This window comes from Megascapheus bottae, chromosome 7 (assembly GCF_031878675.1).
Source record: "Megascapheus bottae isolate mThoBot1 chromosome 7, mThoBot2.hap1, whole genome shotgun sequence".
Lineage (NCBI taxonomy): Eukaryota > Metazoa > Chordata > Mammalia > Rodentia > Geomyidae > Megascapheus > Megascapheus bottae.
In genome coordinates, this window is record NC_143515.1 from 68,372,651 (window position 1) to 68,397,540 (window position 24,890).

The 24,890-nt window shown below is 36.3% G+C and overlaps 1 protein-coding gene across 3 annotated transcripts in view; it reads left to right on the plus strand.

Moving 5' to 3' along the window:
- The window catches only part of Itsn2 (intersectin 2), a 115,594-nt gene that overhangs the window by 37,479 nt on the left and 53,225 nt on the right, over positions 1–24,890 (plus strand). For 2 of the 3 annotated variants that reach the window (XM_090337359.1, XM_090337360.1), the window contains exons 10-16: positions 330–467; positions 3,871–3,956; positions 5,517–5,779; positions 8,011–8,160; positions 9,225–9,365; positions 9,692–9,779; positions 15,006–15,145. In XM_090337359.1, coding sequence (XP_090193485.1) covers positions 330–467; positions 3,871–3,956; positions 5,517–5,779; positions 8,011–8,160; positions 9,225–9,365; positions 9,692–9,779; positions 15,006–15,145 — 1,006 coding nt within the window. Of the gene's footprint in view, positions 1–329; positions 468–3,870; positions 3,957–5,516; positions 5,780–8,010; positions 8,161–9,224; positions 9,366–9,691; positions 9,780–15,005; positions 15,146–16,145; positions 16,227–24,890 lie in introns of all 3 variants that reach the window. The other variant, XM_090337361.1, reaches the window with a different exon arrangement.

A 24,890-nucleotide genomic window follows, 5' to 3' on the forward strand; every position in this document is an offset into this window, starting at 1 on the left:
CTAAAATATGCTAACCCAGCAGTTTTATTCTCATGATTATTCTTTGGAAAATAAACTATATTCTTTAGCCAGGAGCTGAGAGCTACAAGGCTGAAATGTGAGCATCACGGTTCAAAACCAGCTTAGGCAGGAAAGTCCTTGGGACTCTTATCCACAGTTAACTAGCAAAAAGCCAGAAGTAGTGCTAGCCTTGAGCAAAAGGCTCAGCCACAGGCCCTGAGTTCAAGTCCTAGGACCAGCACCCAAAAAAAATTGTACTCTTCCAACATCATGAAGTAGTTCATTACAAATAGACTTTCTAAGTTGTAATTTTTTTACATTTTCTTTAGGACTCTGGCTGACATTGATGGTGATGGACAACTAAAAGCTGAAGAGTTTATCTTAGCTATGCATCTCACTGATATGGCCAAAGCTGGGCAGCCATTACCACTGACTTTACCTCCTGAGCTTGTCCCTCCATCTTTCAGGTGAGTGTCTTTGGAGGTGAAAAGCTGTTTTTGATTGTGGTTTTTTGTTTGCTTGTTTTTTAATCACTTAGCAGGTGTGATTTTACTTTAGATTTATTGGGCCTCTGCTCCAATTTTAAAGGAGAATAAAATATTTGTACTGACATTTGATGTTAGTAGTTTTGATGTTAGTTAGGAAAGTTTACACATGGGAAGTAGATGCGTTTTCATGCTAAGTTACATAGATAAGGAACTGAAAGTTAGATTGATTAAGAGAAGGGCTGGAGGCCAAGCTCAAGTGCTAGAACACTACCCCTCCCCCCCAAAAGAGTTTAAGTTAAAAACTTGCCCAAGAATAATAGCAATTAGCATAAGTGTAATTTGAGCCAATATATTGTATACATTATAACTATAAACAGTATTGTTTTTAATACCCTTAATATGTTATACATATTAATTTCTTTAATCATTTATAGTTTTTTTTTTTCTTTGTAGTGCTAGGGTTTTTACTCAGCCTGAAATTTGCTAGGTAAGCACTTTACCATTTGAGTGCTACCCTCAGCCCTTTCTTTATCAGCTAGGGTTTTATTTACCAGCTATATATTTATCAGCTAGAATCTTGTCGTTTTGCTCAGGGTTTGTGTTGGATTTTTTAAAAATGTTATTGTCAAGGTGATGTACAGAGGGGTTACAGTTACATAGTTAGGTAATGAGCATTGTTCCTCCCCCTTGTTCTTCTCCCACTTGCCCTCCTCCCTTAACCCCCAAGTTGTAAAGCTTATTTCCAACAGTGTCTTGTGAGTATTGCTGTTGTATTGGTTCCCCCTTTGTCCCTTGTCTCACCATTCTGCTGTTCTCCTTTCCTTCCCCAAATCAAATAAACAAATGTATATACAAGACACAGAGTACCAAAATCAAAGACAGTGACAACAGGGGATAAAACAAAGGAGAAAAATAAAAAATGGAAGAAAAAAAGAAATAACTTCACACATTAAAAACAATAACAACAAAGGAAAACCTCTTGTTTTCATATCTTGTAGTTCATTTCAATTAGCATCATTTTATATAATTATATGTACATAAGAGCTATGTGATACTCTGCTAGCACTATCCTAGACAGAGGGCTAAAGACTTAAAGAGAGATTCTCTGAAGAAGAAAGAAGAATGACCAATAGATAAATGAAGAAATGCTCGACATTCTGACCATAAAAGAACTGCAAATCAAAATAACATTGAAATTCCACCTTACCCCAGTTATAATTCTAATAGCAACAAATGCTGGCAGAAATGTGTCCAAAAGGGAATGCTACTATACTATTGATGGAAGTATGAACTTTTTGGAAAGCAGTATGGAGGTTTTTCAAAAGACTAAACATTGTCAGTGTCAGACCGTAAACCTTGAAACTGCTACACGATAGAGTTGGAGAGACACTGAAACTCATAGGCACAGGCAAAAGATTCCTGAACAGAATCCCAGGGTCACAACAGATTGGAGAGAGACTCAATAAATGAGACTACCTAAAAATAAAAAGTTTCTGCACAGATAAAAGCATAACTACAAAAGTAGAAAGATAGCCAACCAACTGGGAAAAGATATTTACCAATAATACATCAGACAAATACTTAATATCCAGTATCTACAGGGAACTCAAGAAACTAATCCCCCCCAAACCCAACAAAGCATTCACTAAATGGGAAAGGGAACTAAAAAGAGACTTACCAAAAGAAGAGGTTAAAATGGCAGAAAAGCATATGAGAAAATGCTTATCATCCATGACCATAAAGGAAATGCAAATAAAAACAACCCTAAGATATCACCTTACCCCAATAAGAATGGCCAAGATTTTGAACTCAGACAATGACAGATGCTGGTGGGGTTGTGGAGAAAAAGGAACCCTACTGCCCTGCTGGTGGGATTGTAAGCAAGTTCAGCCACTCTGGAAAGCAGTGTGGAGGTTTCTTAAAGAACTGAAAATAGACCTTCCCTACGATCCTGCCATACCACTCCTGGGCATATATCCTGAACGTTATAACCCAGGATATGATAAAGACACTTGCTCAGCTATGTTCATCTCTGCACTATTCACAGTAGCCAGACGTTGGAAACAATCCAGATGCTCTACTGCAGTGAATGGATACAGACACACACACACACACACACACACACACACACACACACACACACACACACACACACACACACACAATGGAATTCTACATAGCCAACAGACAAGATAAAATAATGGCATTTTGCAGGGAAATGTATGAATCTAGAGCGAATCATGTTGAGTGAGACAAGTCAAGACCAAAGAAACAAAAGACGCATGGTATCCTTAATATGTGGCTATTAGATCCACACAGTACAAGAGCGAGGAATCAATATTTGCTATGGACATGGTATTGGAAATATAAACACAACTACATAGACATAAAAATATGACTCTATAGACATAATGTTTTTGTTTTGTTTTGTTTTGTTTTGTTTTTTGCCAGTCCTGGGCTTGAGCTCAGGGCCTGAGCACTGTCCTTGGACTTTCTCAAGGCTAAAGCTCTATCACTTGAGCCTCAACACCACTTCGGCTTTTTTCTATGTATGTGGCACCAAGGAATCGAACCCGGGTCTTCGTGCATGCTAGGCAAGCACTTTAACCACTAGGCCAAACTCCCGGCCGACATAAATGTTTTATTACATAGATTAATATGCATCTGTGCCATACAAACCCTCAACTTAATTTTATTTTTGTTCTAAAACCTAAGTGTCAGTGATTGTATATAGAGGCTCCCTCTTGAATACTTGTTTGTTAAATACGTCATTTGAAATATGATGTAAAAATCAATGTTAATAAAATACTTAATTTAAAAAAAAGACTAAACATTGAGCTCCCCTATGACCCAACATTCTCACTCCTTGGCATTTACCCACATATCCACAAACAAGGCTATGCTAAAGCCACCAGCATAACTGTGTTCATTGTAGCATTATTTACCAAAGTGCTCTGCACTAGATAAATGGATCAAGAAAATGTGGTATATCTACACAAGAGAATCCTATGCTTCCATCAGAAACAATGACATTGTGCCATTTGTAAGGAAATGGAAAAACCTGAAAACATTTATATTAAAGTAAGCCAGAAACCTGGGCTATGGTTTTTCTCATTTGCCTTCCATCTTTATTCTCATTTCTACCTACTGTGTAGCTGGTATTATAGATGTTTGCCACCACATCCTATTTATTTGTTGGGATAGGATCTTCTTAACTTTTTGTTTCTGCTGGTTGTAAACTATAATCCTCTCAAAATGCACTTTAAAAGTAGCTGGAATTATATGCAGGTGTCAGCATGCCCTCTCTATTGGTCTGTATTTTTAAGTCTGACAATTCTCAGACTATATGACACTAAATTTGTAGGTTTTTTTTTTTTCTTAGAGGAGGAAAGCAAGTTGATTCCATCAATGGAACTCTGCCTTCATATCAGAAAATGCAAGAAGAAGAACCGCAGAAGAAATTACCAGGTATTATTCAGTATCTGTAAATTAGATACTTAGAGTCAGTTCTTTTCAATTTTACTTGGAAACAAATTAATATTTAAAATGTTTACATCCTTAAAATTTTATAGGGTATATGAAAAACTGTGAATTTTTTTAAAGTTGTTTTAGTGCTGACCCTTTTACACATTAAGCAAACATCCTACCACTGACCTACATCCCTAGCCTGATGGGATGGATTTTTAATGTTGATAAAATTAAGTTAGCAGGGGCTGGGAGTTTGGCCTAGTGATAGAGTGCTTGCCTAGCATGCACAAAGATCCGGGTTCCATTCCTTGGTACCACATACATAGAAAAAAAGCTGGAAGTGATGCTGTGGCTCAAGTAGTAGAGCTCTAGCCTTGAGAAAGTCCAAGGACAGTGCTCAGGCCCTGAGCTCAAGCCCAGAACTGGAAAAATAAAATAAGTTAGTGGGGCAGGGAGTGTGGCCTACTGGTAGCATGCTTGCCTAGCATGCATGAAGCCCTGCATTCGATTCCCCCAACCACATACATAGAAAAAGCTGGAAGTGGCGCTGTGGCTCCAGTGACAGAGTAATAGCCTTGAGCAAAAAAAGCGTCCAAGAACAGTGCCCAGGCCCTGAGTTCAAGCCTCAGGACTGGCCAAAAAAAAAAAAAAAATAGCAATAATGAAAAGACTGTGAAGGAAGAAGAGACAGTGTATGAACCTGGAAAGAATTAGATACCCAAGTTAGAAAGTTTTCCCCACTTCAAGGAAATTTATTAGAGTAAATCTGTGAAATCTTTAGAATTTATTCAAATATAAGTTTGAAATACTGGTTGAAAGAATATATACATAGAACTATTTTTATTTTTTTGCCAGACCTAGAGCTTGAATTTAGGGACTAGGCACTGTCCTTGAGCCTTTTTGTGCTTGAGTCACCATGCCACTCTGGCTTTTTCTGTGATTAGAGATAAGAGTCTTACAGGCTTTCCTGCTCATTTGGCTTCAGCAGTGATCCTCCAATCTCAGCCTCCTGAATTGGTAGAAGTACATGGGTGAGCCACTGGCACCTAGCACATGTGACTATTTTAAATTATTAAAAAGTTAATGACATATGTCAAGTAAACCAAATATATAGTTATACAACTATGGTTATCCTTAAAGAAAACTTGAACAGTATACAGTTGTACTTAGAATGGTACTTACGTAGAAATTTGTTTTCTTAAATAGTTTTAGAAGAAGGAAATACTTTCCCTCTTGCTCACGTTCTCCCTCTCTGTCTCTCCCTGTCTCTCCCTGTCTCTGTCTGTCTGTCTGTCTGTCTGTCTCTCTCTCTCTCTCTCTCTCTCTCCCTCTCCCTCTCTCTCCCTCTCTCTCTCTCCCTCCTTCCCTCCCTCCCACCTTCCCTCCCTCCTTCCCTCCCCCCCCCCTCTCTCTCTTTGCCAGTCCTGGGCCTTGACTGTCAGCCCCAGAAGATGTGTTTTCTGTTTATGTTTATATTTCCTATTTACATTTGAATGAGTACTCATAGTAACTAGATTCAGTTGCCTCTGTGTAAGAGAACTTACAGTGTTCTTTATTTAGTTACTTTTGAGGACAAGCGGAAAGCCAACTATGAGCGAGGGAATATGGAACTGGAAAAGCGACGCCAAGTCTTGATGGAGCAACAGCAGAGGGAGGCAGAACGTAAAGCCCAGAAAGAAAAGGAAGAGTGGGAGCGAAAACAGAGAGAATTACAAGAACAAGAATGGAAGAAACAACTTGAATTAGAAAAACGCTTGGAGAAACAGAGGGAACTGGAGAGACAACGAGAGGAAGAAAGGAGAAAAGAGATAGAAAGACGAGAAGTATTTTTAACTTATTCCTTGTTTGTTTGGTTTGTTTTTTTTTGGGGGGGGGCTTGAACTCTGGGCCTGGGCATTGTCCCTGACTGCTCAAGGCTACCGCCCTACCCCTAGAGCCACAGTGCCACTTCCAGTTTTCTGGTGGTTAATTGGAGATGAGTCTTGTGTATTTTAATGCCCCGGCTGGCTTTGAACCGTGATCCTCAGATCTCAGCCTCTTGAGTAGGATTACAGACATGAGCCACTGCGCCTGGCTTTAACTTATTTCTTGAGAAGATCATTAATTTCATAAGTGAATACATTTCAATTAATAAAACTATGTTTATGGGCTGGGAATGTAGCTTAGTGGTAGAGTGCTTGCCTAGTCTTCATGAAGCTCTGGGTTTGATTCCTCAGTAACATGTAAACAGAAAAAGCCAGAAGTAGCCCTGTGGCTAAAGTGGTAGAGTGCTAGCCTTGAGCAAAAGAAGCTTAGAGACAGTGCTCAGGCCCTGAGTTCAAGCCCCAGGACTGGCAAAAAATATATGTGTGTGTGTGTGTGTGTTTAAAAATTTTTTAATATGCCTTTTTCTCTGCTCACTCTTTTTTTCTTTTTGCCAGTCCTGAACTCTATGTACAGTTGTACATAGAATAGTATTTACATGGAAATTTGTTTTCTTAAATAGTTTTAGAAGAAAATGTTTTTTCTCTCTCTCTCTTTTTTTTTTTTTTTTTTTTTGCCAGTCCTTGGCCTTGTACTCAAGGCCTGCGCACTGTCCTTGGGCTTTCTCAAGGCTAGAGCTCTACCACTTCAGCCACAGCACCACTTCCTGCTTTTTCTGTGCATATGGTACTGAGGAATTGAAATCTGGGTTTTTATGCATGCTAGGCAAGCCCTCTACCACTAGGCCAAACTCCAGCCCCTCAGCTCATTCTTTCTTATGCTATTCAACTCTGAATGTTTCTTCCTCTAAGGAGGAAAAAAGGATCCTTGCATATAAGAGATTTTTCTGGACTGGGGAGTTAGGAGAGAGAGCAGATGATTCCTCAGTCAAAGAGAGGTGGCTGCACAGTTGAGTAAGGAGTCAATGAAATGAATTAAGATGAGCAAGTTATTAGATGAGCACAGGATTAGAATTCAGATTAAGGGTATCAGAATTGGAAGCAGACGAATGGGAGTGAAGGTCTAGAGAAAAATCAAGATGATGGCCTTGTACAAGTCCTCAGGAGAGTGTTCAGTGGGGTCCCTAGCAGCTCTATGTGTATTTTAAAGGGCCAAGGATAGAGCACAGTGAATTATTATGCACTGAAAAACTATAGATTTTCTTCTGTAATAACAGAATAGATGTTTAATTATTTCTCTTAACATTTGTATTTATGAAGTCATCTTTTAGCTTCTTAAAAGAAAAAATGTAATCATGGATTTTTGTATATACTATGTGAAAAATGAACTGTGCAACTTGTAGACCGGGATGGGAGGAGTAAGCTGGGGGAAAGTGAAGGAGGATGTGACATTGTCCAAATGACAATGTATGATTACCTGAATTGTGAAATGGTAGCCCTTAATAGTAATGTGTACCTTAATAATAACAATAAAATTATATTTAAAAAACCAAAAGTTTTAAATCAGGAAAAAGAAGAATGATTCTTGGAAGCAATCAGAAAATATTGGTGGCTCACACCTAGACTCAAAAGGCTGAGATTTAAGGATCATGTTTCCAAGTCACCCCGGGCAATTAACCACTCAAAAGCTGATAGTGGAACTGTGGCTCAAAGTTACAGTGTTAGCCTTAAAGCAAAAGAGCAGAGGGACAGTGTCTAGGCTTTGAGTTCAAGCCCCATAACCAGTAAAAACAACAACAAAAGTATTAGATAAAGTCACTTTTGTAAAAGTCTATAGATCATAAAACTAGATTTTTCTACTTGATGCACTGTGGCTTACTAAATACTAGAAGCTATCATCCAATCAGTTTTTAAAATTTTTTTTAATTTTAATTTTTTTTTTTTTTGCCAGTCCTGGGGCTTGAACTCAGGGCCTAAGCACTGTCCTTGGGCTTTTTCAAGGTTAGCACTCTACCATTTGAGCTACAGCACCATTTCCAGCTTTTTCTATGTGGTACTGAGGAATCCAACCCGGGTCTTCATGCATGCTAGGCAAGCATTCTACCACTGGGCCAAACTCCTGGCCCCCCCAATTTTTTTAAAAGTAATTCAAGAGTTTGAATTAAAAACTAACTTTAATGCGTTATTTTCAGGCAGCAAAACAAGAACTTGAACGTCAACGTCGATTAGAATGGGAAAGAATTCGTCGACAGGAGCTTCTTAATCAAAAGAATAGAGAACAAGAAGAAATTTCCAGGTTAAACTCTAAGAAGAAGAGTCTTCATCTTGAGTTGGAAGCATTGGTAGGACTAAAAATTAAGTGGGATTTATCTAATGATGTTGAAAAATGCACTTGTTTTTTAAAATGTATCTCATGAATAAATTATATTTTAATGAAGAAAGTGCAAAACAATTTATAATAAATACCTTCTCTTTTTTAAAGTTTTATTTTTATTCTGGTTTGTCTAAGATCTGGTTGAATAAAAGGATCCTACTGTTAAAAACAAAAATTATTTTAAATTGTTCACTGACATAATTTCTTTAAATTTCTTCTAGTTCTACAGAACTTTCTTCTAGTTTTTTGTTTGTTTTTGCCAGTCCTGGAGCTTAAACTCAGAGCCTGAGCACTGTCCTTGGGCTTTCTCAAAGCTAGATCTCTACCATTGAGCCACAACACCACTTTTAGCTTTTTCTGTATATGTGGTAATGAGGAATTGAACCCAGGTCTTCATGCATGCTAGGCCAAACTCCCAGCCTCCTAGTTCTTAGGCTAGTCATTTCACTGGTAGATTTTATATATTAGATTTCAGGCATTCAGGATCTTAAAAGACTTTGTTTGAAATGCATAGTAAGAAATAAAGTCTTGAACTCTAGCCTTTCACAAGTCTAGGATCTGATAATCATAACTTTGATAGTATAATAGGATCTTATAAATGCATGTCTAAGAAAAGAGAAAAAGAAAAAAATGCATGTCTACCTGTATCGTACTGATGCTTTGCATGTATGGCCAAGTGCTGAAGTCAGAAAGAGAAATTCGGTATATTTATGCCGTCTCATGTTAATATATCAGCTCTTACACAGTGAAAATATTTCTTGCTAATAGCTTCCTTGAATTTATAAACAATTCTTAATATTATCTACTTAGCTTTAGATAATTCAGTTCAGATTGAGTCTAAATAATAAATGAAATTTAAATTTTTACCAAGCTAGAGTATGTGTGCTTCAAGTGATAGAAATACCTTCCTAACAAGTGTGAAGTTATAAATTCAAGCTCTAAGTACTACAAAAATTATAATTTTTTTCTCCTGATAGGAATATTTCCTGTTAGCACTTTATGTTACTTTATCTTTATATAATTGTTCAATAGAATGGCAAACACCATCAGATCTCAGGCAGACTACAAGACATCAGACTCAGAAAGCAAACAAAAAAGACAGAGCTGGATGTTCTAGATAAACAGTGTGACCTGGAAATTATGGAAATCAAGCAACTTCAACAGGAGCTGCAAGTAAGTCCTCTGCTCTAAATTGTCCTAAACATATACCACCAGCACTTCTTTCTGAGAGAATAAGTTGTGCTTTGGGGATCATGTGCCCTTGATAAAGTTTCCTTGGTGCCTTTAATTTTCAGCCAGTTATTAATAAATTGATGTTAAATATTTTCCTTTTAAATCCTACATAATTCCATTCTAGTTTATTCATAACTTAAAAATATTTTATAACTGCACTTTAGTCCTATACTAAGTTTTAGAGATGATTAAATCATATTTTAAAATTTTAAAACATTATTAGATATTACAAAGTTTTAATCAAGTTCTGCTTTTGCTTTTATAAGGAATATCAAAATAAGCTAATCTGTCTGGTACCTGAGAAGCAATTACTAAACGAAAGAATTAAAAACATGCAGCTCAGCAACACACCAGGTAAGTTTCTTAAATTTGTCTTGTCTCTTTTTATTCTTTTCTTTATGTCTGTGTCAAATCATATTCTACTAGGTTTTAAAAGGAGTATTCTATTCAAAATAATATTTTTGCATATAAATTAAAAATTTCAGAAAACTCTTGAAAGATACAGTTAAGGCATTTCAGTAATAAAAAGCAAATGAAAGTATTGTGTTTCGAATATGTAGGATTAACTATTGATAATATTTGTATTTCTATTCAATATCAGTGGAATAAAATGTTAGACTATAATTAAGATCTTTGGCTTTGCCATAAAATTACATGTGTATTTTGTGAAAATTCTGAGCTTATTATTTTATTACTATTTATTTTTATTATTTTATTTATTATTATTATTATTGAGCTTATTATTTGGGAGGAGACTTTGCTATGAGACTAAGCCTGGGATTCTACAGTAATACCATATAACAATGATAGGCTTAAGCTGATTGTGCCTTACCTAAAAAATGTTTTTCTGGTCATGGGGCCTGAACTCAGGGCCTGAGCTCTGTTCCTGAGCTCTTTTGCTCGTTTCTGTTTTGGTCTTTCACTATAACACTTTGAGCCACAGCTCCACTTCAGTTTTCTGGTAGTTAATGGGAGATAAGAGTCTCATGGACTTTTCTGCCTGGTCTGGCTTTGAACCACCAAAAAAAATCACAGCTTCTTGAGTAGCTAGAACTTCAGTCTTGAGCCCCTGGCACCCAGCCAACCTTTTTATCTAACTCTTAATTCATGCAAAAATTTTACCAGGTTGGCCTGATGACACCTGTGGGACAAATATTATAGGATAATTTATGGGAATGTAGTATTTTTTTATTGGCTCAGATCCCAAACAGATAAATTTTTAGCTCAGCATACATAAAGCAAGAAAGCCAGACAGATGAAAAACTAAAATGCTACCTCTTTATTGACAAAGCTGAGTAGTAAAACTATACCTATAAAATCATAAATGTATGTTTCCTGTGGGCAGTTAAATTTCTAGAACCCAGCAGCCCATGAGTCTGGATGAACAAATGCAATCGTGATATTCAGTATGCACTCTGTGGAAAAGAAACTAGGCAACTTATGGGCAGGGATGGGAGGGGGAAAGTGAAGAAAGGGGTGAAGTTGTCCGTGCTGGGTCAATATAAAGTGTTCCCTCTTTCAGGAAGAGGAAAGATCCTGACTGTAGTCTGATTATATGTTTCGGTTTGATTGTCACTTTGTGAAAGAGACTGTTAGATCTTTGCCCTATGTCATTTAAGGTCCAGTAGCTTGCAAAAGTGGCCTTCAGAGAGCTGGTCATGAGCAGTGATACTCAAGGCATTGGCAGAGAGGCAAGGAAACCAGTTAGAAGACATGAGGATTAGCACTCTTGGGCATTTTAAGCCTAATTTTACTTTTCCTAGCTGCTTGAGTTCACATAATGTATTTGGAAAAGAAGACAAAAGTTTGTCTTGAGCTCCTTTGTGCTCTTGACCAGAGAGGATGGGGTTTTTTTTTGAGGCACTTGGAGGTCAGCTCAGATTTGCCCAAGGGCTGAAGAAGGACCCTAGGATACAGCCACCGTGTATCTAGTGGCATGTTTTACCTGAGAAACTATCATTTAGAATGTATGTAGGAGTGGGGGGTTTCATTTCAGTTTTAAGTATCTCTGTTTCAAGGGGAAAAAAGTCTCAATAAGATAATTCACCCAGAAGAATCAGGTATGGCACATACTTATATTACTGTCACTCACTAGGGAGAAGCAGGAAGATCGTGAGTTCAAAGCTAGACTGGGTTACAAAGCAAGACTCTGTCTCAAAAACAAAACAAAACAAAAAAAACAAAAGAAACCCCTCAAAGTGATCATTTTTCTCATAATGAAAAATATGCACAGTAAGAAAATTGAAAAACATACAGGAATTTGGATTCTACATTTGATTCTATGAATCAGTAATTAAATAGCCTGATAGAAAAATATGAGCAAGGAATAAAACCAGTTAATTTAAGACTGTGGCTGGTAAACATTAGTAGATGTTTATTTGCCTTTACTAGTTAGCAAGAAAATGCGAATTAAAATAATACAACTACCTTTTTGCCAGGTAGAAAAAATAAAACGATTGACAATACTCAATATAATATAAGCATACAGTACTTACATATTAAGTTGTACTGGTATCTTAAACTGATATTTTGGAAGGTTAGTTTCTGTCAAAACATCATATACACATTATGTCAAAACATCACATACACAACATTAATAGAATGAAAGATAAAAACATGCACTCATTGCAATAGATGCAGAAAAGCATGTGACAAAGTTCAATATTCTTTCATAATAGACTCTCTTAACAAAATTTATATAAGAAGAAAAGCTCATAGCTACCATCATAATCAGTATGGAAAAACAAAAAGCTTTTCATCAAAGATCCAATTCAAGACAAGAATATCCATTGAATATAAGTACTTAAAGCACTAGCAAGAGCAGTCAGGCAAAAATAGGGAATGAATGGGTGCCAGTGGCTCACACCTGTAATCCTAGTTACTTAGGAGGCTGAAATCTGAGGATCATGGTTCAAAATCAGCCAGGGCACCAAAATCCGTGAGGCACTTACCTCCAATTAATCACCAGAAGTGGAAGTGGCGCTGTGGCTTAAAGTAAGTAGTAGAGCATTAGCTTTGAGCTGAAGAGCTTAGGACAGCACCCAGATCCAGAGTTTAAGCCCCCCAACTGACCAAAAAAAAAAATGAAAATGAATAAAAGCATTCAAATAAGAAAGTAAGAAGTAAAGATACCCATGTAGGAGACCCTGAAGACTCCACAAGAAAACTGTTAGAAATAATAAATGGGTCAAATAAAGTCACAGGATCCAAAATTAACATCTAAAAATTGGTAGCATTTATGAAATAAAATCCCATTTATGGTAGCATAAAAATATTTAGAAATAAATTTAACCAAAGAAATGAAAGATCTGTACACTGAAAAGAATAAAGCATACATAAAAGCAATTGAAAAAAGTAAATAAATGGAAAAATATTCTACATTCATGCATTAGAAAAATTAATACTGTTAAATGATCATCCTGAGCTTGGGCTATAGGCTCTATTAGAGAGCCCTTGCCTGGCATTCATGAAGCCCTGAGTTCTACCCCAAGTATAGCCAAAAAATAAAAAAGCCCCAAAATAAAAACAAATACTGTATGATCTCACATGTGGAATTTAAAAAAATTGAACTTGGAAAACCAGTTGTTTAGTGGTTACTAAGGGTCAGAGAGTAGGGGAAATGCTTGTCAGAAGGTACACATTTAGAGTTAAAGATGAGTTAGTTCTGAAGACTCAGTGTGCAGCATAGTGACTTTAATAATAATAATATATGCTTGAAATTTGCTAAGATTTTAGATGTTCTTTCCACAAAGTGAGTAGGTAAGTATGTGAGGTAATGAATATATGAATTTGCTTCCTTGGAGCAATCATTTCACTATCAAAGCATCATGTCTACGTATAGACTAATTTTTTATGCCTGTAGCAAGGTATGAATTCAGATACAATACCACCAAAGCCATACCCCTAATCCAACTTTTATCCGGTTATTTTGGAGATGGAATCTGATGAGCTTGTCCACCTAAGCTGGTTCCATCATCCATCCTCTACATCTCAGATTTCTGAGTAGCTAGCATTACAGGTGTGTGCCACCAGCACTCAGCAACAATAACTTCTTTAAAATTAAATGTTTTAGGGCCGGGAGTTTGGCCTAGTGGTTAAAGTGCTTGCCTAGCATGCATGAAGACCCGGGTTCGATTCGTCGGTACCACATATAGAAAAAAAGCCAGAAGTGGTGCTGAGGCTCAAGTGGTAGAGCTCTAGCCTTGAGAAAGTCCAAGGACAGTGCTCAGGCCCTAAGCTCAAGCCCAGGACTGGCAAAAAAAAAAAAAATTAAATGTTTTATAGAGCAATTTTCCTTTTTTAAAAATGGTCTTTGGAAAGTACATTGAGTATGTATCCAAAGGGGTGAGGAATGTGGCTCCAGTTGTTGGGTACTTGACTTGCAGGTGAAGTTTTGAGCCCCAGTATCAGCCATATAAAGACTAAAAAATTGTGTATACAGAAATATTTATATAATGATAGAAAATCAATAATATCCTAAATGCTAATCCAAAAAGGAAATGGTTGGGCTGGGAGTGCTTGCCTACCATGCACGAATACTCAGGTTTGATTCCCCGGTACCACATATACAGAAAAAGCCAGAAGTGGTACTGGGGCTAAAGTTGTAGAGCGCTAGCCTTGAAGAAAGCCCAAGGACAGTGCTCAGGAACTGAGTTCAAGCCCCAGGACTGGCAAAAAAAAAAAAAAAGAAAAAAGAAAGGAAATGATTACATAAAATATGGAATAGCCATAATGTAAGAATACCTTGGAATATAAAGAATGCTCTGATTGGTAAGATATATTGATATATCTTATATATATAAGATATATTGATATATCTTATATATATAAGATATATATTGATATATTTCAGAGAAATGCAGACAGTGTTACCTATTAAAATCCCATGAAAATCATTGTTAAATATCTAACTTTAAATGCTTAACTACTTCTATAACTTAAAAGACAATGAAGCTTTAAAATATGCACTTAGTAATACTATTTTAATAATTCATGCTGTTACTATGGGCTAGACTTTGTACTAAGGCTTTATATTTATCACTGTATTTAGTAAGATAAATGATATGCTATCCATTGTGTAAGATGAAGAACCTGAAGACTAGATTGGTGAAGCATTTTATCCAAGGTGTAGCTTTGTTTCAAATTCTGATTCAGAATGAGTGCTTATAAGTATTTCTTCTGAGGACCTTCCTATGATATGATCTAGAAAGATGTAATGATGGTTAGAACACTTTTCTCTATTCCTCCACATATGTATTTATGCCCTTTGTCTTTCTCTAGTTAGGCCAGTTTGACCAGGCAAGAAATGGTAATGATACAGGAACTTCTAGTAAATATAAACACTCTGATATTTTTTTTTCCACCTGTCCTGGGCTTGAGCTCAGGGCTCGAGCACTGTCCTTGGACTTTCTCAAGGCTAGAGTTCTGCCACATGAGCCACAGCACCACTTCCGGCTTTTTTTTTTTTTTTCTGTGTATGTGGTACTGAGGAATCGAACCCCGGTCTTCGTGCATGCTAGACAAGCACTCTACCACTAGGCCAAACTCCCAGCCAACACTCTGATGTTTTTTGCATTTCAGATTCAGGAATCAGTTTACTTCATAAAAAGTCATCAGAAAAGGAAGAATTATGCCAGAGACTTAAAGAACAACTAGATGCTCTTGAAAAAGAAACTGCATCGAAGCTCTCAGAAATGGATTCATTTAACAGTCAACTGAAGGTATTTATCTTCTATTATATTCATTTCTAAGTTGCTACCTTTCTCCCTCATTTTAATTAAATAGAGCAAATAAAGCTATTGTTAAATATTTAACTTTTCTTTGACTTGTAACTTATTTTTAAATTTCAGATATACTAGAATTTCAAGATTTTTTAAATGTTTTTATAAAACACACTGTGTTATATAACTAAGCATACAATTTCTCACAATTTTTAAGGATTAGTCCTATTTTAATTGGCATTTATATGATTTAAGAACAATTTCCTTTATCACTAATTTCAAACTGATGTCAGCCAACATGATATCAGGCAACATTCTAAAGTATGGAAATTTTAATAGTTCTGGTGATAGAAGCTTTTTTCATATGCTAAATAATTTTTTGTTTCTGTGTTACAATGTTGCAATTTGAATTAACCTTTATGGAAGAATGCAATAATCAGTGAAATCAAAAGTAGGGTGTGGTATTCTACACTTAACATTCAAAGTTAAGTTCAAACTTTGTTTGCTGCATTGGCAGAGCAAATGTCTAAAGCATATTATGTGCTTATCATTGTGTGCAATCTTATTTGTTTATGGACGCAGACTCTATGAATGGATATAATCAACCAGATTAATGATAAATTTGAGAATAGTTTTTTTACACTTTTGCTAACAGTACATAAATTTTCAGAGCATGAGATGTTACATAGCATTTCTGTAAGAAAAGTGTTTCTTCATATGGTTTTAATCTTATCACCTTACTTAGAATAACATTAATACTTGCTGTGGAGTAAAGAACATAATAAAGTATTAGGGTGGCTTCTGTTAAGGACAGGACATTGAAGGGAATAATATTGATAGTATGCCTTATAGAAGCATATATCCTGTAGAAACACAATTTGAAGTAAGCAAAATCATTTGTTATCAATGATCAAACAAGCCAGCCAAGTTATCTTCCTTAACATTATATTTTTTAATCTGTACACAGTTTAACTGGCTTTTTATCTGCCTTATCTTACAGTGTGGGAATATGGATGACTCTGTTCTTCAGTGCCTTTTGTCTCTGCTAAGCTGTCTCAACCACCTCTTCCTCTTACTTAAGGTTATTTTCTAATGTCTAGCTTCTTTTTTGAGTTACTTTATGGTTTTCTTTTTTTAAAAAAAAACTAGACTATTCTTTGCTTTATCTGAGTATTTTTGTTTGAAATAACAAATATAATAAAGACTTTTTTTTTCTTTCTGCTTGTCCTAATATTCTTCTGCTGTCTAATTGCCTGTTTGAGTCTAATGCTAGAAATCAGGAAGGTTGCCTTTCTTGTGAGGAGCCCAGCCACATCATCCCTGTGAATTGGATTATCTAATGGGATGATTTCAAATGCATTTCAAGGGAAAAACTGAAGCAATGTGAAGTTAAGTCATTTATCCCTAATAATGAAAACCATTGCTTCAAGTTAAACTTTCTAAAATCTAAGACAAAGTTATGTCATATATACATCAGGCTGTATCTTAATTCTACCATAAGAAAAAGTGGAACCAGTAATACAGGGGCAGCTTTAATTAAATCTATTTACCAGCTTTCACCTTTAGACATGTATGAACTTCAGGTAAAAATATTTCAGTTATTTGAGTAAACCATTTGCACTGTCATGTGTAATGCACATATTTAAAATACTCATATTTAAGGAAGATGCTCTGTATTAATCACTTGCTTGACCTGGTAGATTTTGACTACACATCCTAGTCAGTACTAAAATGGATGACGATGGGCAGTTGCATATATAACCCATAGTGAAGATAGGAATTTGAATCTGATTTGTTACCTAAGCAACAGTAAGCTGATTATAAAGTGGAAATAACATCGTTCCCATATATAAACCTTTACCATTATAGTATGATTGGCCAGATTACATAGCCTTAGAATTTCCGATACAAAATGCACAGAAACTTAAACTCCAGTTTTGGCATCTGTGAAATGAATTTCAGTGATGAATTGTGAACTCTGCTCATCATCTAGGCTGATGATTACAGATAGCATTTGGTTTTCTACAGGCCAGCAGACTATTCTCTCTCATTTTACTTTATTCTCTCTGCTTTCTGCCTTCTAGTCTTTCATGCTTATTGATTCTTCCATCAGAAGCAATGTAGGAAAGTAAAAGGGTATTATTACTATCAGGGTAGTTAGGAGACTTGATCTTGTCACAAAAAGTGAGAAAAAGAGGACTTCTGTCATCATGATTGTAAAATGATGGTAGAGTAAGCAGTTATTATAGTATTAAAAATATCTATTACCTTTTGCCAACAAGTCTTTTGAAGTCTTTGTGCCATTTCAGTTGAGTAGTAAGCAGTGTGTCAAGAATGAATGGAGATTTGGGCTGGGAATTTGGCATAGTGGTAGAGTGCTTGCCTAGCAAGCACAGAGACCCAGGTTCGATTCCTTGGTACCACACACATAGAAAAAGCTAGAAGTGGTGTTGTGGCTCAAATGGTAGAGTTCTAGCCTTGAGAAAGCCCAAGGATAGTGCTCAGGCCCTGAGTTCAAGCCCCAGGACTGGCAAAAAAAAAAAAAAAGAATGGGGATTTAGGAAGGGTTAAATGAGTATGAATGGGAAGAAAGCATGAGCTGGAAGGAAAAAATTTTTGAGTGGAACTTAAGAAAATCTTGAAGAAGACAGAAAAGAGGAAAAGAGAAAAGGGAGAAGAGATGGAGATTGGATATAAAAAAATAGTGTTTATGGACAGAGCACAGTTCTTGGAGAAGCAGAACCCAGAATGTAGGTTACAGATTAAATGGGAAAAATATTTGTAACTTGGGGAAAGATGTGTGCAATTAAAGCTGTTGGTAGAAAGTAAGAAGTTAACTGCTACAAGACTTAAAGTCATAAATAACTGAACTGTCAGAAAGAACCTTCCTGCATAGGTAAGGACATAGAACTTACCTGAGACCAAAGAGATATACAGATGCAAGAAATTTGACTGATTTTTGAGATGAAAAGATTAGAGAGTTCCAGGAACTAATGAATTAATGAAACAAGAAGAATGGATGGAATAGTAGGTGGTTTCAGGAGAAAGAAATAGGCATAAAATAGACATCTTAGTGGAGGTATGAGAGGGCATGTATGCTGGAGGAAACTGATAACCATGTTGAGCAATGTTAGATGCTTATTTGAAGTTAGAGGTTATGAGTTTAGGTTGAAGACTGCATGCCCAATTATATGATTTCTTTCCCCACTAATGCTTAGCTGTTTAAATATAAGCACACAAAACATTGATGAAGTTGATGAGTTCATACAGATTCAGACTTTTAGAGAGACTTGGGCCAAGAGGGAGGAACAAAGAAGGTACAGATTCAACCAAGAGCTATGACAAAAATGAAGTTAATATTTACTAGACAGGAAGAAGGGATAACAAAGAGAAGTAATAATGTACCTGCTATGTAATGAATGTACTGTAACGCCTCTATATATTACCCTGACAAAAATGAATGAATGAATGAAAGAGAAGGGCCAACAGAATGGGAATCTCAAGAAAGAAAAAAACTTAAAATGCCTGTCCCAGGTGTAAGAAAAACTTGAGGGCTAAGAACTTGGGTTTGGAGAATGGATGTTTAATCACCAGCTTCTGACGGTAGCAGGATTTGGGGCATACTAATGGGAATGTTGGATGAAGTGGAATAAGAAAGGTTGGTCATTGGTGAGGAGACCAACATCAGAGGTGAGGGTGTTTTGTTTTGTTTTTGTTGATCATCTATGAAGAGGTAATAGATTTAGAGAATAATGAAGATGAAGAAGAATACCCAGGTGGTCAATAAAGGACAATAAAAAAGGAGGGAGAATGGTAGCCTTAGAAAAATAGAGATTGTAATAGTGAGGGGAAATAATACTGGAAAGGGCAATGACGAACAGGAAAAATACTATATTTGTACCATTTCCTGATATAAATGGAGTGTGCAATGTTAAACTGACAGAAAACTAGAAAAGCAGAGCCCAAAAGGGTAAGGAGGTAAGAGAATTTCCATTCAGAGAAGATATGTAGATAGGTAATTTACTGATGAGTAAGAGGAGTTTCCGAGAGAGTGGAGGAATTTAAGGAGATGAGTGAAAGATGGAGTCAAATCAAGGGATAAACAGAGAAGAATTTTAAGTGATAGAGAATGATGAAAAAGGGCTGGGAATGTGGCTTAGTGGTATAGTGAGTGCTTGCCTAGCATGCATGAAGCCCTGGCTTTGATTCCTCAGTACCACATAAAGAGAAAGCTAGAAGTGGTGCTGTGGCCTGAGTAGTAGAGTGCTACCCTCAGTTCAAGCCTCAGGACTGGTGGGGGCTGGGGGGAGGCTAGATGAGGTGGTAGATGAGGTAGAATTGATCCTGATGGTCTTGGATGAGATTAGAGCTTAGTACTAATGCTATGATTAAATGGTACAATAGTACATCTGATATAATTACTTAGGCTACTTATGGTGACAACAGTAAAATATTTAAAATTATTCCTTAAGTTATCTTTTGCTAGCTGAGTGCAGTGGCTCACGCCTATAATCCTAGCTACTCCGGAGGCTGAGATCTGAGGATCACGGTTTAAAGCCAACCTGAGCACTAAAGAATGAGAGACTCTTATCTCCAATTAATGGCTAGAAGATGGGAAGTGGGGCTGTGGGTCTGGGGTAGGACGGTAGCCTTGAGCTGAAGAGCTCAGGGACAGTGCCCAGGCCTAGAGTTCAAGCCCCATGACCCACCAAAAACAAACAAACAAAAAGTTATCTTTTGGGGCCAGAAGTTTGGTCTAGTAGTAGAGTGTTTGCCAGGCATGCATGAAGACCTAGGTTCTAATCCTTGGTACTACATACAACAGAAAAGGTCAGAAATGGTACCATGGTTCAAGTGGCAAAGCTCTACCCTTGAGAAAGCCCAAGGATAGTGCTCAGGCCCTGAGTTCAAGCCCCAGGAGTGGTAAAACAAAAAAAAGTTACTTTTCATTGGCTGCTATAATACACATAATAATATACAAAATTAATGATAATTTTTACCCAATTACTGAAGTCATACCAAAATAAGTTAAGTTCAAAGTTGAGACATTGAACAAGCTATTATTCATTAAAAAATATTTATACATTACTTAGTCTCTAACAGTGAAGTGCAATGAAAAGTACATTCTGTGCCACTTGCCAGTTGTGTAACTTTTGTCATTTATCTTTTCAGTTGTGCAACTATTTCTCATCACTTTTTCATTTTATAAGGTGAAGCTGACAGTATATGCTGTCTTTGCAGTGTTATGATTAAATCAAATAGTCTGTATATACATACATATATATATACATATATATATACTTAGAAGTGCTTTGTGAACTCTTATGTACTGTAGAAATATTTTTTGTTGTTAGCATAGGAGTTGTCTAGAGTCTCTGAAATACCTTTGGTGAATTAGAAAGAAAATCACTATGGACTTAAGTAATAACTGAAGGAGTGCTTTTCTGTAAAAACAAAGCAGAATATGTCAGCATCACAGCTGTGGCTTCCTCTAGGGTGTTAGGTCTTATCCTGTGCTTCCAGGTATTGGAGATAAGCATTTACAGATTCACCTCCAGGTGATTAGGTGAGATTTTTCTTATTTTTATAATCCTCTTAATTGTTCTCGTCTTTTTATTAGCATACATTAGCTGCACAAGGAAGTTGTAAAGTTCCACTTGCATCCTAATCAACTTTATTCCTCTTTCCTCCATTTGAACCCCCTTTATTTGTTTGTTTGGTCAGTCATGGGGCTTGAGTGCTGGACCTAGATGTTGTCCAGAAGCATTCAGCTCAAAGCTACCATCCTATCCTTGAGCTACAGCACCACTTCCAGTTTTCTGCTGACCAATTGGAGATAAGAATCTCACGGAATTTAGTGCTAGAGCTCAGGCTAGCTTTGAACTGTGATCCTCAGATCTCAGCCTCCTGAGTAGCTAGGATTACAGGAGTGAGCCACCTCGTCCAGCTTTCAGAAAGTTTTATTGTTCTATTTTCATACATGTAAATAAATTACATTGACCATATTCATCCTCATTTACCTTCTTAGCCCTCCTCCCGCTGCTTCCCATCCTGCTTTACTTTCATGTCATTCTTTTTTTTTCTTTTTTTTTCTTTTTATTGCATTTTGATTGTACCAAGGGATTTCACTGTGGTATATAGTAAAACTATAAATAGATTTGCTTAGAATAACCCTACACAAAATGAGACAGATGTATGCAAGTAATAATATGATTAACTCATTTGGAATACAAGTAAAATCTTATATGAACTACATACTTAGGATCTAGAGAAAATGTTTCCCAAACTCCTAGACATTAAGAAAGTGTTCTTTTCTTCCAAGATGAGGTACAATATTGTAAAGTATGGAAGGCATGGAATAGAAACACTGGTTTCTAAAGCAAAACTTCTCAACCACATTTATATTATGGATTCTTCAACACTTTGGCATTGAAGAAGGCATCTAAAGATGCCTTCTTAAAATGATACTTCAGATGTATAAAATGAAATATATTGGATATTTTTAAATAATTTGTATATGTGCTTCTGTTAATTAAAATGATTAAATAACAAGATCTAGTGACAGCATACCATTTTGAAGTCAAGATACATATATATGATATATATAAAGTTATTGGTTAAAATGTCACAGGTACAGGTAATAAATATACTATAATTTGCTGTTTTTATTTAACATTGAAGGAAATGGTATACTTCAGATAAAAGTCAGTGAAAATAAAAATTATTTTTGTTCCTGTCCAAGTATGTGAATCTCTGCATTGTACAAACAAGATTAAGAATCTTGGAAGGTCTGTTGGCCTCAGGATGAGAACTGCTACTCTGGAATAAAGTCAAGATAATTAGACTTGCTGATTTTCTTGTCTGCTTTCTCTATCGTTATAGAGATAGGTGTAATAAAAAAAATCTTCCATTTTAATTATGGATTTGTCTGTTTTAATTTTGTTAGCTTTTTTTTACTTACATATTTTGAAGCTTTGTTACTGTATATTTATAATGTGGCTTTTTAGTAGACAAACCCCTTTATCATTATACTGTCCTCTCCTAGAAATACTTCCTATAATAAAGTCTAATTTTTCTGCCTGGCATGATTTATTCAGGAAGGCTGATGTATGTTCAAGGCCAGTGTGAGTTACTTAGTGCATTTAAGATGGACCATGTAATGAGACCCTGTCTCAAAAAGAGAGAGACACACACACAGGCACAGACAACTTTTTCTTACATTCTGACAGTTTATACTGGCTTTTTTCTTTTGATTAGAGTTAGCATCGGTATATCTTTTTCTACCTTATTTATAACTAGTTTGCATCTTTACACTTAAATTTGTCTTTAATAGACAGTCTACATTTTAATTGGAGTAGTTGATCTGTTTAATATAATTTGAACTTTATCACCTTTCTTTGTCATCTTTTACCTATGTTTTCTTCTTTTTTTCTCCTTGTACTCTTTTTGATCAAGAGTTTTTCTTCCTGATAATTTATTGATTATATACATTTTACATTGTTATGGGTAATTTAAAGAATAAAATTTACATTTTTTTATTTATTTACTATAATTTACTGCAAATTTACTGTAAATTACAAATTTGTCTACCTCTCAGAGTTCTTTAATTCTGTTTTTGGGGGGAAGGGGTCATAGGGCTTGAACTCGGCCTGGGGGCTGTCCCTAAGCTCTTCAGCTCAAGGCTACTGCCCTACCCTTGAGCAAGCCCCACTTCCTGTTTTTCTAGAGGTTAATTGGAGATAAGAGTCTAAGGTCCTTTTGTGCCCAGGCTGGCTTTGAACCTTGATCCTCAGATCTCAGCCTCCTGTGTAGCTAGGATTACAGGCGTGAGCCGCCACCAGTGCCCAGCTTCTTTAATTCTATTATGATCACATGCTTCCCATATTTATGTTGTCTGTGTTATTTGTATGTGTGTATATGTGCAGTAGTTGTGGAACTTGAACTCTGGGGCCAGGTGCTATCCCTGAGCTTTTGTATTTAAGGTTAGCGTTCTACTATGTAAGCCATAGCTCCACTTCCAGCCTTTTGGGGGTTAGTTAATTGGAGATAAGAGTCTTAACAGGCTCTCCTGCCTGCACTGTGAACTACAGTCCTCAGATCTTAGCCTCCTCAGTTGCTAGGATCTGTGTGCAACCCACCAGTGTCCAGATGTGTTATATATCTTGAACTGCCATTTTTGTTATATTGCCTCATACTTCCCCTATTCACTAAGATATACTTTTGTAGCATTCTTTTTTTTTTTTTTTTGGCCAGTCTTGGGCTTGGGCTCAGGGCCTGAGCACTGTCCTTGGACTTTCTCAAGGCTAGCACTCTACCACGTAAGCCTCAGCACCAATTTCGGCTTTTTTTCTATGTGGTACCGAGGACTCGAACCCTGGTATTCATGCATGCTAGGCAAGCACTTTACCACTAGGCCAAACTCCTGGCCGACTTTTGTAGCATTCATATTCCTTCCTCTGTCTGTGCTTCATGTGGGTGTACTTATGTTCTGCCAGAAGAATACACTTTAGTGTTTAGTGTGCTTCAAATCTTAATCTGAATAGACTGTTCTTCATGTATTTTACTCCTCCCATAAATACTTATTAAATATTTTTACTGTACTGTGGTTGGGACATTTTAATAAAAGACAATCCTGTTAACAGGAGGATCATGGCAGAAAAGTCCAGAAGACTTTATTTCTAATTAACAAGAAAAAAAATTACCCTCATGGATAGGCACTGATACAGTCAGGGAAGGTTGACTGTGACAGAGGGTGCACAGGCCCCCTTGGGAACTTGGGTCAGTGGATAGCTCACTAGTTCTGGCACTTGAGGAATGAGACTAGTTAAGGAATACTTAGAATTCGGACTTCAAGGGTCACTTAGAGGTTTAAGCCTATAGCCATATTAAGACATTAATTTGGTCGTTCTTTGTACCCCTTTTTAACTTAATATTCTCAGTTCATCTTACTAACAGCTAATATCTATTGAGAGCTTAGGTCCTGCATGATTATAAACTATATGTATATATGTGTGTGTGTATGTATATATATATATATATACACATATATATTAGTTCTTTTTTTCCTCACAGAAGCTATGTAAGCCTGTGCAGATTAAGAAACTTAAAAACTTTCCTAAGGAAATTATAACTAGCCATTGACAGAGCCTGATTTGAACTGCCATGGTTTTATTCCAGACCCATGCTCCTTAACACCAAAGCACCCTGTTGCATAGATTATAGTCAATATATTCTTTTGCTTTTCCATAGAAAAAATACAAATATAAACAAATACAAAGCTGTAGAAGCTGAGAGCTATGTAAAATGCTCTATGAACATAGCATTGTATTAATATTGGTTCAGGTTGCAAGTATTTTTTTCAGATATGTTTAGACAGTCTTCACACACCAAACTATACTTAGCTCAGATCTACCACTTTAACTAAACCAGAAGAGTTACCCTTCATGTATTTGTCTGCCTTGGTTTTGGTTTGGAGTTTTCTGTTGTATGGGAGTAGATACCACCACCCCCCTTTTTTTCCTTTTTACTAAAACATTCTTTTCAAATACAGTGTAGCTACATTTTGCCTCTTTTGGTTAAACTTGGGGGTTTTTTTTCCTTTATGCATTTTTTCCTTCAAGATTCTATAAAATTTGTAGTGAAAGAAATCCAGTTCAAAATAGTTAAACTTATGAGCAGTTATTGCAGGGATACTAGAGCAGTCTACTGTGTGGGCAGAAGAATGTTGAACACTGAGCCATGAACT